The sequence below is a fragment of the Pectinophora gossypiella genome, chromosome 5 (assembly GCF_024362695.1).
Source record: "Pectinophora gossypiella chromosome 5, ilPecGoss1.1, whole genome shotgun sequence".
Classification (NCBI taxonomy): Eukaryota; Metazoa; Arthropoda; class Insecta; order Lepidoptera; family Gelechiidae; genus Pectinophora; species Pectinophora gossypiella.
The window spans coordinates 10,682,979-10,696,935 of NC_065408.1; the positions used below are offsets into that span (position 1 = coordinate 10,682,979).

The 13,957-nt window shown below is 35.5% G+C and overlaps 1 protein-coding gene across 1 annotated transcript; it reads left to right on the top strand.

Moving 5' to 3' along the window:
• Positions 1-569: 569 nt before the first annotated feature.
• On the top strand, positions 570-13,957 carry LOC126367165 (protein yellow-like). Its single transcript, XM_050010578.1, has 8 exons — positions 570-727; positions 3,559-3,995; positions 5,347-5,468; positions 6,333-6,559; positions 9,755-9,869; positions 10,455-10,535; positions 11,072-11,182; positions 12,328-13,957. Exons 2-8 carry the CDS (start codon positions 3,566-3,568, stop codon positions 12,469-12,471), a joined length of 1,230 nt encoding a protein of 409 aa, XP_049866535.1. The 5' UTR covers positions 570-727; positions 3,559-3,565; the 3' UTR covers positions 12,472-13,957.

Here is a 13,957-nt window from a genome sequence, read left to right on the forward strand (position 1 = left end):
GTAACCTAACCACGTGTCATGTCGTTAGTTAATGTTATGCCAATTCCAGAAATTTTCATTCGTTTTTGTTCAGCTAAGCGTTGTTTTAAAGCGTTAGCGTTATATGCAGACTGAGACCTAAGCGAAGTTAATTTAGCTTAGCTCGCACAGCTGACGATATTTTCCATAGTGTTTGCAAATAACTCTCGAACGTCAAAGGATCGTGTATTGAGCGTCAGCTACGCGAACTAAGCTTAAACTAACTTAGCTTAACTTGCGGTCTGCAACCAGCGCAATACTAATTAATAAATCTTGACTTAGTACCTATGTATGATGTATTGATGTATGATGTGATGGTGGCATGCCACAAGTCGTAGAATTATTTACATGGGCCAGTGTCTAACATCTAACTTGTTTCTATATATAGGTACAGTTCATTATATTAATCATAGGACACAAATACTAAAATAGGCTTTACATAGACATTTATGATTTGTGTTTCTACCTCTAAGAAGAATTATAGGCGTGCGTATATACACGCACGCTAGTCGAAAAAACAGTTCTAAGAACAGAGTTTACTCCACAACAGGTAATAGAAAAAAGTGCTTAAACAATTGGGCTTAAAATACAATAGTATGTAGAAGTTGTAGTGTATATATATAGAGTGAGGAGACCTCGAACTGTTTAGTCTGAGACGAGGGCCGCAGTGAACCGGTCGCGTGACCCTGCCACACTCTTTCACATACACGTAAGTTGCATACAGTTATAGAACATAAGTAAGTGTATCTACTTAAAATGTGATAGATTCGTCTATTAAGTAGACCTAACGATTCAAACGAAAGTACTCTGACTTGAATTGACTGTCAATTGAGACTCTTATAATATTTTACCTATTTTGTTTCATTGACAAAGCTATATTTCAAAAGTTTTTGGACCTTTTGACTGTTATTTTGAATTATCTTGTTATGAGCTTGATTAAAGTTTCAGTGATTTAAATGTTTACAATTTCTATTTACTTAAGTCCTTAATAAGTTTGGTTTCACTATTTTTAAATTTTCACAATGTTTTATTTTGATTAAGAACGAAGAATTAAGCAGGTATTAAGAACTTACTTGTTAATAAATATAATAAATAATTGAAATACTTAATAATTCTGATAGTAAAATATAAAATATATAAAAAAGAATCAAATAAAGAATCTGAATCTGAATCTGCTATATATTCAAACAATCGTTTATTTACGAGTAAATTGTTTATTCTGATACCATCTACACCTGTTTAAAAGCTTTTAAATTAGGATGCAGTAAACTGTATGTAGGTTTTAAAAAATGCTCTACAAAACGCAAAGCCCTTGACATATACTTAAACTAAGTGCAATATACACATTTTACTGTGTATTGTATTGTGTATCTAATAAATTAGCTGGGAACTTACTCGGTACCAATTATTATCATAAAGCAGTTATTGTTCAGATGTGAATCAGTCTGATACTCATTATGGTTTAACAAATGAGGTGAAAATTACAAGCAATATAATGAAATTTTGTAAAAATGAATAAGCTTGAAAGTCTGTGATCATTTGGCTACAATACGACGTCGATCTTGTTTTATATAACACATTTTTATTATCATCTAATACTAGTAGGTACTTATATCTTTTTTCTTTTATAGTTTATACAGTTGTACTTGCAGAAGTAGACAATCCAGTAGAGTAATTAAATAAATTGTTCACTGATTCATTGCTATGTACCTACGCAAAAAAGGAGATACCTACTTAAAAAAAATCTTACCTATTATTACGACATATAAGGAAAATCTTATTTATTCATTAATGTAACTATAATTGATGTGACTTGCATTGTCATATATTTAACGTGAAAAGCAGTTTGGTATGGGTTTGTGGAAAACACATTTACCTACATAAGTAAATACCCATACAACCAATTTAGCAGCTTAATCGTCTTTCCATTCATGTCGTTACCGTAGTAGGGTATTTTTACCGAGTTGTAATAACTGTGTGACGTTTTGTATTGTTCAATAAGCCATGAAGGCGATAGAAGACAAAAAAAATAATTATGGTAGTATTACTTGCCCATGAAGGCATTTTGCCTATAGTGTAATGAAACATACAAAGGTCATTTACTATAGAATCTATATAATAGACGAACAAAACATTATTGTGTGGTTACAGTCTTTACAAAGCTTGGCATGGCTTTTATAATTCTGCGTGCGTTACATAGTAACGCGTGCAATTACAATGTGGGTACTCAATAGCCAACTAACGGCCTCCGTGGTCCAGTGGTTGAGCGTTGTGCTCACGATCCAAAGGCCCTGGGTTCGAATTCCGGTGGGGACATATCACAAAAAATCACTTTGTGATCCCTAGTTTGGTTAGGACATTACAGACACTGATCACCTGATTGTCAAAAAGTAAAATGATCCGTGCTTCAGAAGGCATGTTAAGCTGTTGGTTTCACTTACTACGTACTGATGTAAGTACGTAATCGTTACATGAGTCATGTCAGGGGCCTTTGGCGGCTCAATAATAACCCTGACACCAGGGTTGCTGAGGTTGGTAATCCACTTCACAACCCACACGATAAAAGAAGAACATAGCCAACTCAGTTGACCGACTACACCTATAGACTATGTTCGTTACGTTATATCTAACTACATAAAATTAACATGCAATCGCATGGCGATCTGCTACATTGAACTACAATGAAGTAAACAAGTGTTTCCTGAGATAAATGACTTGATATTTTAATTCATGGCAGCAAGCAGCAACACCCGCCGACCTTGAGTGGATTGCCGCAAAAACTCGTGACTTGCCTACATTCTCTTCCCTTACATTGCTCCCACATACCTGCAGACTACCTGAATCGGAAGTAAATTATGTGTACCCAACACAAATATCCATACCGCACGACAACTCGAACCTCAAAGCAATATCCAATAATAACATGCCCCAGATAATTTATAGCTGTTAACTGCAGTTATCGATTACATTAAACTGAATTGATACCGCTTTATTATCGCTTTATAACACTGCATCTCGCGTTGTGTAATGTTCGTCACAGTTCCCATGCCATCCGAATACATAACAAGCCTGATCTGCTCGGATAAGGAAGAGATGATGCACCAACTTGTCGTTTCAAAATAATAAGATCAAACCATCCGCAAAAACGTGAGCCAGCCATCTTTATTATGGAGCTCGAGGCGCTCGGCTCACAATGCAGTCATTACCAAGTTACAACATCGCCTCGACTTGGCACTGCTCTGATGACGACTACACGACTCCAACAGACACCATTTAAATTTCAAAATATTCGTGCTTCCGCTGCTCAACAAAACTCAGAGTTACAAAAAATACAGTACCAACGCCCCGTGTTGTAACTTGACACCAACCAAAACTAGTATAGTTATTGGGAAAAAAACTAGTAGTAACATGTAATGTAAATCAACTCGCTACCCTGTCAACATGCCACGAGCGTGAGTGTGATGATAATTAGATCACTTTTTATTCGTCGTATGAGATAAAATAAATTAAGATTAATTACGTATGCGTTTTTTGTTACAGAATCAGCATGAAGGCAATAATTTTAGTGTGTGTACTAGCAGTGACTTCAGTATGGGGACAAGCAAAACCACAACTTAGATTTGCGTGGAAAGAAGTCGACTACGCATGGGACACCCCGGCAGACAAAGAGAACGCTATCAAAGATGGAAAATTCGTTTCTGCTCACAACTTGCCGTTGGGTCTGGCGCGGTGGAAGAACAAGCTCTTCATTACAGTGCCAAGATGGAAGAATGGAGTAGCTTCTTCATTGAACTATGTAGATGTCGACGGACCACAGGACCAGCCCTTGAAACCATATCCATCGTGGAAAGACAACCTCGTGGCTGACACAGAGAAGTCTCTACCCTCAAACAACTCTATCATCTCTGTGTTCAGAGTGTTTGTGGACGCATGTGATAGACTGTGGGTTATGGACTCCGGCCTGGCTGATATTCTGGGTAAGTTGATTGAACTTTAATCAGTTACATTCTTATCATAGCAACATGCAAAATGGCCCAATAACCGGTTGTTTATATTCTCTGCTTTAGAACGGTATACTGTACTCAGTATTCACGATACATTTCAGTTCATAGCCGCTATAAAACTGTATACCTGTATAAATTATGTTCGAACTCACATACAGATACAGCTTATGTCAGGGCATGGAATGGATAGGGCTTATCTCACGTAGGCTTGAAAGGAAATGTGGCGTTTGACAGGGATTTATACTTATTCCTTCCAGAAGCAGAGAAAGTCTCTCAGTCAAGTAGAACATGTTCTACATGCGAACAAGGAAAAAGAAGGTGAAATCGTGCCAACTCTGATAAATTGCAATTGTATGCTGAAACTGAGATTTTATGTATTCATATACAATTGTTGACTGTGATGAATTATTCAAAGTTAGGAATTCTATGCAGGATCAAGATATCAGTTCCACCTTATCTTTGAATTGCAGTTGATTCAGCTATAGTAAGTCATTACCACGATCTTAGAACGATATGAAACGCTAAAAACGACTATCTGATTACCTCATCGCATTAGTAGGTCCTATTCATTAATCATTTCGCGACGTACAATGTACGCAAAATCTTGATATTACATGCGTTTCGCATATGTTGCGGATCTACTTTCTAGGTTGGTTAGATAAATCGATAGCGTACTATGGCGCAACGCATCAGATGCAACTTAATAAGGACTCGATGGTTTGAAAGGGACGAATGTTTGAAGATCGTGTCATTGCTGTTTGAATGTATCATGAATTTTGTACGTTATTGACTCAGGTAAGCTGTCAGGAAACCAAAGTGAAATAGAGATAATAGAAGATATCATAGATGTTCTAGCGGATTGATATAAGCTAACGAAATGTCTCGTGATGAACTTTCATCAACATGTTCATCCTATTATTAGCGAAGAGAATGTATAGGTAACTAACTCCTTTCAGTCGAATTATGGCGTTGATAGTGACTCCCTAAATGACGATTCCCGCTTCGGCGAACGGCGAGTCTCTTTACGGCGAGTGGCTCTACGTCTGTCATTTGTTTGTATAGTTCAAAACAGAATTATAATTAGTTACAATTTTGAGTGAAATTATTGAAACGCAGTAGATCTTACTTCTTCATTAATACTCGTAAAATTATGCTTTTAGGGTATTTTTAAGTTTTACTAGGGTATGCAATTTAGTTACCAATCGAGTTATTAATAAAAAAAATGTTGATACGCAAGTCGAAAACTCAGCAACAGGTGTATAGGGCTAAGTTCGTTACACAACGGTACTTACGTTTCAATGTCAATGGCTTCTCTTTGCTTCAGGGTCGCCCAACCAAGTGGCCGGACCGTCTCTAGCCATCTTCGATCTGAACACTGATCAGCTGGTGCACAGATATTTCTTCAAAGTCGATGACATGAAAGAAGACTCATTCTTCGCCAATGTCGTAAGTATTACTTCCACTATTGTCATAATATCGATCAAAACCGTGATTGAATCTTCTTCGCTTCATAATATTATAAGCGGCTATTGGCATCTTTTCGTAACAAAACAAGAAGTCAAGGTAAAATTATTTTCCAGTTCAGGCCTTCCTTTTAAATGTTTGTTGTGTATTTGCCTTGGATAGCATTCACTACATGACCGATGACATTTCCAAAACAACTAAGTAGTAAGTATTTTGCAAAAAAAGACCAAGTATATCCACGAGGAAAAAAATATTGTTGAGAATTTGGACAAGTTTATCCTTGGATCGTGTTAAAAGTGTTTAATGAAAGTTTAGCTAAAAATGTTTTCGTAAAATCTGTGAATCGCCTTGTTCTGACTTTAAAAGTTTATTCATGCCTCCAGCTAGATGAGCCACGTGTCTAGTAATTAACTAAGTAAAGTTAAGCAGCATAAAAAATAGATATTGCTATCGAAGTCTCGAGCAGCGCTAAAATGTTCACAAGATTCCTAATATTGCAAGAGAGTATTGCAATTAAAACCTGGTCAAGAGTATTCTAAATCAACGAGCCTGTATGAAAACTTTGATAAGAGCAGATAAGACGAAAATGACAAGCATAATAAATGAAAATCTAGGTATTTATTTGTATTGTACAATCACAGTGTAAAATCCTCTAGTTTTGCAGACAGCCACAACTCAGTGATAGTTACCAACCTTCTTGGAAAATTCCGTCTTGTTATGACTTAGTTATTAATGGAAGAGACCGCTCCAAGCGATAAGGCCAGCAACCACCATATACCTATATAAGTGTATTGTATTTGTACGAATGATAGACGGATAAGCACATCACATCGCTTCTTCTTTCAGGTGGTAGACGTAGACAAGGATACCTGCGACAACGCTTTTGCATACATCCCTGATCTGGGTGGTTATGGCGTGGTGGTGTACAGTTTGAAGAAAGACGACTCCTGGCGTGTTTCCCACCATTACTTCCACTTCGATCCTCTAGCGGGTCAGTACGACGTGGGCGGTATCAAATTCCAGTGGACCGATGGAGTCTTCGGACTGGCGTTGTCCGAACCTAGGGAGAATGGGTAAGTTGTTATTCATCTATTCAATTTATTTTTTTATTTTAGCTTCGAGCTCTTTCTGGATTGGTCGATCCTTTGGAAGTTTTTTGACCTTGTATGACGAGATGTCGGTTTTTTATTTTTTATTTTCAATCTGGTCTAAGTAACTTCGTCTTGGCTTTCCTCTACACCATTTGCCCTCTAATCTAATTTGGATCAAATTATTCCAAATATTATAAATAAGTCCAAACATTATATAAATTCGTAATAAATACATTACCTAAGGTTTCTATTATGTGTCTCTATCCCAAAATCAATAAACATAATGTGTAGAATACTCGTAAGCAGATCATCTCTCAAATTGATGTCTGAACTGTTTATTTTATTTTATATTGTTCTTCTATGAATTAAGTATATCGAATTGAACTGAAAATATCGCGAGTAAATTCTAAGTATGTTCGAGAAGAACCTGAGTTTCCTTTTCTCACTTTACACATTAGGGTCAGATGCTCATAAATTACCAATTCATGTTTCACTTTACCCATAAAGGGACAAGGTGCAATGTTTGATGACGATCGATTCTCTCATCTTAATAAGGTCAAGGTTAATATAAGTTATCTTGAATTTATCATATATTAAAGTTGTTACTCGTACCTAATTTTCCCAACGTAGCGTAGATACGTATTATGCAAGATAATAGATAGAAGATAATTACTAGTTGAAAAAAAATGCTCTCATATGGAAAAAACTTTTTTAGATGAATATACATTCGTAAAATATACGAACGTTTTTTTACAGTTTTTTCTTGCGTTTGCTACAAGTATACACGAGAATATCTCACGTACGAATTTTAGCCTTGTCATGTCGCAATCTGATATTGAACCGGGACATTCTCCACTAGCTCTACAAACTTAAATATAGGTTGTAATGGACAATAAACTTTACCATTAGTAGGGGTATGCATATGAATGAACAAAAGTTACTTTTAGTTCCGTACGTAACATTGCAATTAAACTGTAATAAAGAGTTTCGTTATGAATATTGTTTCATATGTAATCTAATAGTAATATAGTGAAACACAGGTGAGCAGCGTCTTTTTGAAAAATCACATCCCCACAAAAACATTTTATGTAAAATTATACCAAAACGAGATCATGCCACAATATCAAAAAGTTATCAGATCTCATGTAGAGCCAAGCTTATAATTCTATACGCTCTAACTATACAAACCTAAGTTCCCAAACTCTACACATTAGGAAAAATATGGGGTCATGAGGGTTCGAAAAATCGGCGAAACTTTTCGGGAAAAGGTAGTGCCCTGCTTTGCGTTTCGCTTTGCTTGTCTTGGCTGTAGCACTACCGGGCCCTCAATTCTAATGTGATTTTCTTCAATTAATCCTTAATTTCTTGGATTGAAACTAGTGTCTCTATTGCGAGGTTTTGTTAACAAAGGCGTTCAAAAAGGCGCTTATATGGTTTTCACTATACGCCTAAGCTATTTCTCATTGGGGTAAATAGAGACCACGGAATTCCATTGCCTTTGATTCTGTCACATCACATAACGAAACCAAACCCTGAACTAACTAAACATTCATGTTACATTTCATTATGAAGATGCAAGCTCTAATGAAGAAGAATAAAACAAAAATGGTATTTTTGGGCATTCACCGACACTTCCGATTCGGAATTACATACATAAATAAACAATAATCAATATGTGTATATGTTCGAGTTACGATTATTTATATAAGTAAATTGTATTGTGTAGATTGTATCCATCAATTCTTAAAGAAAATATTTTATTAAAAATGATTACGCAAATAAAGTCTGGTTATTATCTGAGTAGTATTTCTGCGCAGATGATGAGAGTAATAAGCAGCTACATTGTGTGACGGAAGTGTTAGAGACTTGGTTGAGTGGAGCTTAAACTAGATATAGAGGTATAAACCACGCAGGATATTTTTTGCCATACACAATAATAATAATAACATGTTCTATATTACGTTCACCACATATTGAAAATCCACCTTATTATCCTTTATTTGATGTACACTATCTATATAAGATTAGAGAATGATTATGTTAAATGGTCAACAACTTTATGCAAATGCATACAAGTTATTGACGACACTGACCCGAAAACAAACAACACTTCATCACACAATCGCACCCGAGGTCAATCTTCGATGGTCAAAGAATATAATACATAATATTTTATGTAAAAGCTTAGCATTGCATACAGAATCGAATAGTCCAAATATATAACAAGTTTCTGCCGGAAGACACGTTAAGTCGTTGGTCTCGGCTATTACCCATAAAACAGCTCCATCTGCCCGCAGTCGCTTCCATAAATTTCCCGTCCGGTTAATTGAGGGTGTGCCCGGCAGTGTATATTGGGTACTTATGTACATACAATGCATAGGAGTATCCAACATTTTATTGACAGCGCAATCCCATTGTACTATGCATTGAGTAAAATGCAAAGTTTTACAGGGTATAGCTAAGATGTTAAGAAAAACGTTACGAAAACGTCAGAATAGACTTTTTCTCGTCCCTCTCAAATCCATCGTTTGCAGGTACTTAACTCAAAATCGTTTCATGCGGAAAGCCATGGGAGCTCCGTGTTTCCTTCGCAATGAAAATCTGCACATTGACATAGGTCTGCCAACCATTGCCCAATAGCTCAATTTACCTTCAAAACGTCAAAAAAGACTGTTCTCGCGCATTGAAACATTGTGGATTATACTTCCATGCTCTTGTGATCCTCTGCGTACCCATTAAGTGTTGTTATGCTCTCGTCTTTTTTACTGTAGTAAACGAAAGCAAGACGTTCAACGATCTGTACCGCAAAGATCGTACTCGAGGCCAAAGAACTGCTTTGATAGGCTTTAATAAAACCAATTGCATTTTATAGGCCTTAAGTTTAATTAGTCTAGGTATTGTGCAATTTTGGAAGTTATAATTATGTATTATAAAAGTAATGTTTGTCAGATTATGTAGAACAAGTTAATTTGACGTATAATTTAATGTAGAGTCCTTGTGAGTTTATTATTTTTATTGCTTAAGTTTTTTGCTAAAGTTATTCTATTCTATTCTAAATATACGAATTTAACTTGGGATGGGTGGATAGGATTGATTGGTCATTACGAAGTACTACTTTTATAAAATGTCTTTTATAATATTATATTATTTTTTAATTTAAGTAAATGTTTTTTTCAGATACAAGACGATGTTCTTCCACGCATTCTCAAGCACCAAAGAGTTCTGCGTATCCACGGAACTCCTACGCAACTACACTCACCTCGACAAAGACGAGGCATTCCATGACTTCAAGGTTTGAATTGCATCTCGTTACACTAACACCGTTGCTATCTGATTTGCATAGCAACTATTGCGCTTAGGACTGTAAAAATTATTACTCTTGTTGCATAATAAGTTAAACTTGTAAAGCGAATGAGTTGAAAATCGAATCGAATTTGAAAATCCAGATTCAAAGAAAAGAAAAGTTCCAATAAAATTTAAAATACAAAATTCGTGGAGCCATTTTTGGGTTTATTTTATACCTACTTACAGAAAAATTAAGAAGCTTAGATAGATGCCCATTTAAGGTTGGCGTCCTTTTTGGGTTTTTCCTCATTAGGAAATTTACTTACTTAAACTTACGATAACGAAAGACCTCTTTATCTCTCTTATTCCATTACATGTTGATTTATGTAAAAATACATTTAAACTATTGATTTACTGCTTATTGTACCCCAAAAAAGTTAATAAAAAATCTCGTTCTTTAGAGGACATAACATATTGGATGTCGATAACGGATCCCCTGGATATCTTTCCTGTGCATAAAATATCGATGATTTTTTAAATTATTTTTCCTCATACTTAATGGAGGTCCCTTAAACCGTTAAACGTGTTTCAGTTGTTGGGCGACAAAGGTGAACGCACCCAGGCATCTGCGAGCTACTACGACCCGAAGACTCAAGTTCTTTTCTACACACAGGTAGGTATTTAAATATATTTGAAATATATAACATTTTTAACATTATAGACGTCGATACGATAACAGAAAACTCGGTGAGGTCTGGGTATGTGATTCATCTTTCGATAGATGTACCTCTGCCTACCTCATTTGGGATACAGTTGTGAGCTTATGTTACGTAACAATTTAAAGAAGTGGACAAAAGACGTGTTGTCAAAAAGTAGACGTAGATAGTGACGAAGTGCTCAATCATTATATTGATGAAAATTCGTCATTATTTTAATTCACACAGCTAACTTTTTAATCGATTACTAGTACAAATATAAAAAGTTAAAATATATATACGTAATAAAGTTAAAAAAAGTTTTAAAAAATATTCTTGAATTAAGGTAGGTAATTTATAAAAAAAAAAACAATTTGAATCACAAGAGACTTCCGCCATCGCCAAAAATTGCATCCGCGTTTATTTAAAGCAGAAAATTGCATTTTGGAAGGCAGTACCTAATTAAAACTGTCGTTTTTTGGTGCGTGTTTAAAACATTGTCGTTTTTGCTAAGGTCAACCGTGACGGGGTCGGGTGTTGGAACACGAACAAACCATTCACTGTGGAGAACAACGCCCTGCTGTTCAGCGATGCATCGCTCTATGAGTTCCCTAACGACTTGAAGGTAAATAATTGTTCTATTGACAATAGCTTCTAACCTAAGTACCCTGTAAGTATCTAAACTAAATATAGAGACACGTGTCTTTTATCTGTTCAAAGTACTTGTATTTATTGTTTATCTCTTGATTTAAATAAACATTTTATTAACTTAGGTGTCATATTACGCACGATAATATAAAATGTAATTTGGCATTTTGGCCAGTTAATGACAATAAGGCTCGCCCCCTGTTATGGTACTTAGACAAAGCTGGCGAAAAATTACTACCACGTCTGAGATACAGGCGTGATGCTTATGATGTTATGTTATTATAAAGTTTATAATTATTCTTATAAATGATTCCTATGTCAAGTATTTCACTACTTAGACTTAGTGGATATAAAGCACTCTCAATATAAAATTTAAAAAAATAAACTGTTGGTGTTATAATTTAGTACATTTCAATGTTTGGCAATCGAATTGCACTTTAATTTATATATTTTTAGCACTTTGTCTCGATTTGTCTATTCTTTCTCGTCTGTCGAGATATCAACACAATATTTTTATATTTTTACGTTGTGTCAATGAAATATCGACATAATTACTAATAAGTATTTAAAATAATTTAAAAAAAGTTTGTCATGTTTATTGGCTTTAGTGTTTTACATACCGGCTTCGTCGAAGTCACAAACTTGAAATGGAAATGAAGCAAAAAAATTAGATCAAGTCAAACAAGTTATCTTACTAATATTAAAAGAGGTATAGTTTGTAAGTTTGTTTGTAGACGACAATCTCAGGAACTATTGAACCGATTTTGAAAATTATTTTGCCAGTCGAAACCTACATTATCCCTAAGTGCAAAATTTAATAACCGAATGACGTTGCGTTGATGCCAATGAAGTTGCGAGCGAATAACTAGTATTGTATATCTAAGTTTATTATTGAGTACCTATATCTCTGATATTGAACAGAGGGGTTAAAATGTCAAATTGCAATTTTGCTTTCTTAGATGAATTGCTTCGATGTGGCCATTTTAACCCCAAAGCTGAAATGTCAGTCCAATGATAACTATTGCGAATTGACTAGTCATCTCGATAGTATGTAGCCCCTTTGACGCGAGGTGTCTACTTAATTCTAACGGTTTATACAATGGTTTTTATTCTCATTTCCAGGTGGACAGCGAAGGCACCCTGTGGCTGCTGATAGACAAGCTTCCTCGGTTCATCTACAAAGGCCTGGACGCTAACGAGGTCAACTACAGGATATACAGCATAAGCACCACTGATGCCATTGCCGGCAGTGCTTGCCAGGCCTAATTTAATCTCTTATACCAGCTTAAATAGTCAACCAAATTACAGTACAATCACAACAGTAAGATTTCTTTCTACTGACTAAACCCTGGTTGGGAGTGTGGGTCCTAGCCCACACAACTATGTATGCTACTATGTATACAATAGTACAACAATAATAATAATAACCCCTCGCACGCCTTTCAAAAGTCCGGGACTCCATAGGCCCGAGATATGGAAACAACATACAAATAATAATAAGCATTGTCTTAAAGGGCCTCTGCGTGTTGGCTTCGGCCCCACGCACGCTTTCCAAAAGTCCGGGACTTCATAGGCCCGAGATATGGAAACGACATACAAATAATAAGCATGCTACAGCAAATCTAAATGCACATAGAGGCGGTTCTGGGGGCGGCCGGTATTTTTACAAGTTCGTACGATATGTGGCGCGGTTTTATACAAACTATTACAAACTTCCCCCTATTCTACCGTCTCTGTGTGCATTGAAAAGTCGAAAAACCACTTCAATCTGATTTGCACCGATTGCAGCCCTCAATGGCTGAAATATTATGTAACTTCCTTGATTGATAGTATTATGTCAAACCCGTCCTTTTACATTAATCATCGAGTACTAACATGATATTGCGCATTTTTTGAGTCTAACAAAGACTCTTTTCAGTCGCGGACTATGGGGCATTGTTCTGTTTATCTACGCATTAACGTAATATGAAGTCTGATACGAGTTATATTTTTGCAAAGTGGATTGATACATTTACCACATTAATCTGGGCCATTGAAGCACCAGTGATGCAATGTCATTGAACTAGGATGTAGTAGTTGTTTCACCATAACTAGTTTGTGATGAAAACGATCTAGTTAGGTTTGTCCGGACACGATTATCGATTAGCCCCAATTTGCAATTTGTAGTCTGTCTTATCACGTGCAGAAGGTTCATGGTACGGTCCACGTACTAAATGCACGTAGGTAGTTGTAGCTTTCGAAACAAAGACATATAATGTATGCATATACTGTTAAATTTTGTTGTAAAATTTTAAAATATATCATGCAGCGTAGCCTTCCTAAAGGAAACCTGACTTATTCCATGAAAAGCCGACGAGAAATTACATTTATTTCCTTATATTATTTCATATTAATCCATGACTACAATGATCTCGAAAAATGTATAAACAAGTAATTCTTGAAGCTGAATTTGTGTTAAGTAATTGTGATTTATAACTAACGACATATAAGTTCATATAACACACTATATTTGCATAATAAGTACAAGCCATTATTAGAATGTACTTACGATAATAATATTTTGTTTATCGACCGTAACATTAACAGACTTGACTAAGATAAGAGTTAACAAACACTACGTATGTACACAATTACCTATGCATATTATAGGTATGCAACTATATTATACGATTTCATTTGTTATTACTTACATAAGAGTACAAATAAATTGTCTAAGTTAGAATACGATTTAAATAAATAAAGATTACATAAA

What these genes read in the sequence shown, in the direction of transcription:
- LOC126367165 (XM_050010578.1), top strand. Translation starts at nt 3,566, where the DNA reads ATGAAGGCAATAATTTTAGTGTGTGTACTAGCAGTGACTTCAGTATGG. An exon ending in CGGCCTGGCTGATATTCTGG is followed by an intron (nt 3,996 to 5,346) that starts GTAAGTTGATTG and finishes TCTTTGCTTCAG; the next exon opens with GGTCGCCCAACCAAGTGGCC. An exon ending in TCCGAACCTAGGGAGAATGG is followed by an intron (nt 6,560 to 9,754) that starts GTAAGTTGTTAT and finishes TGTTTTTTTCAG; the next exon opens with ATACAAGACGATGTTCTTCC.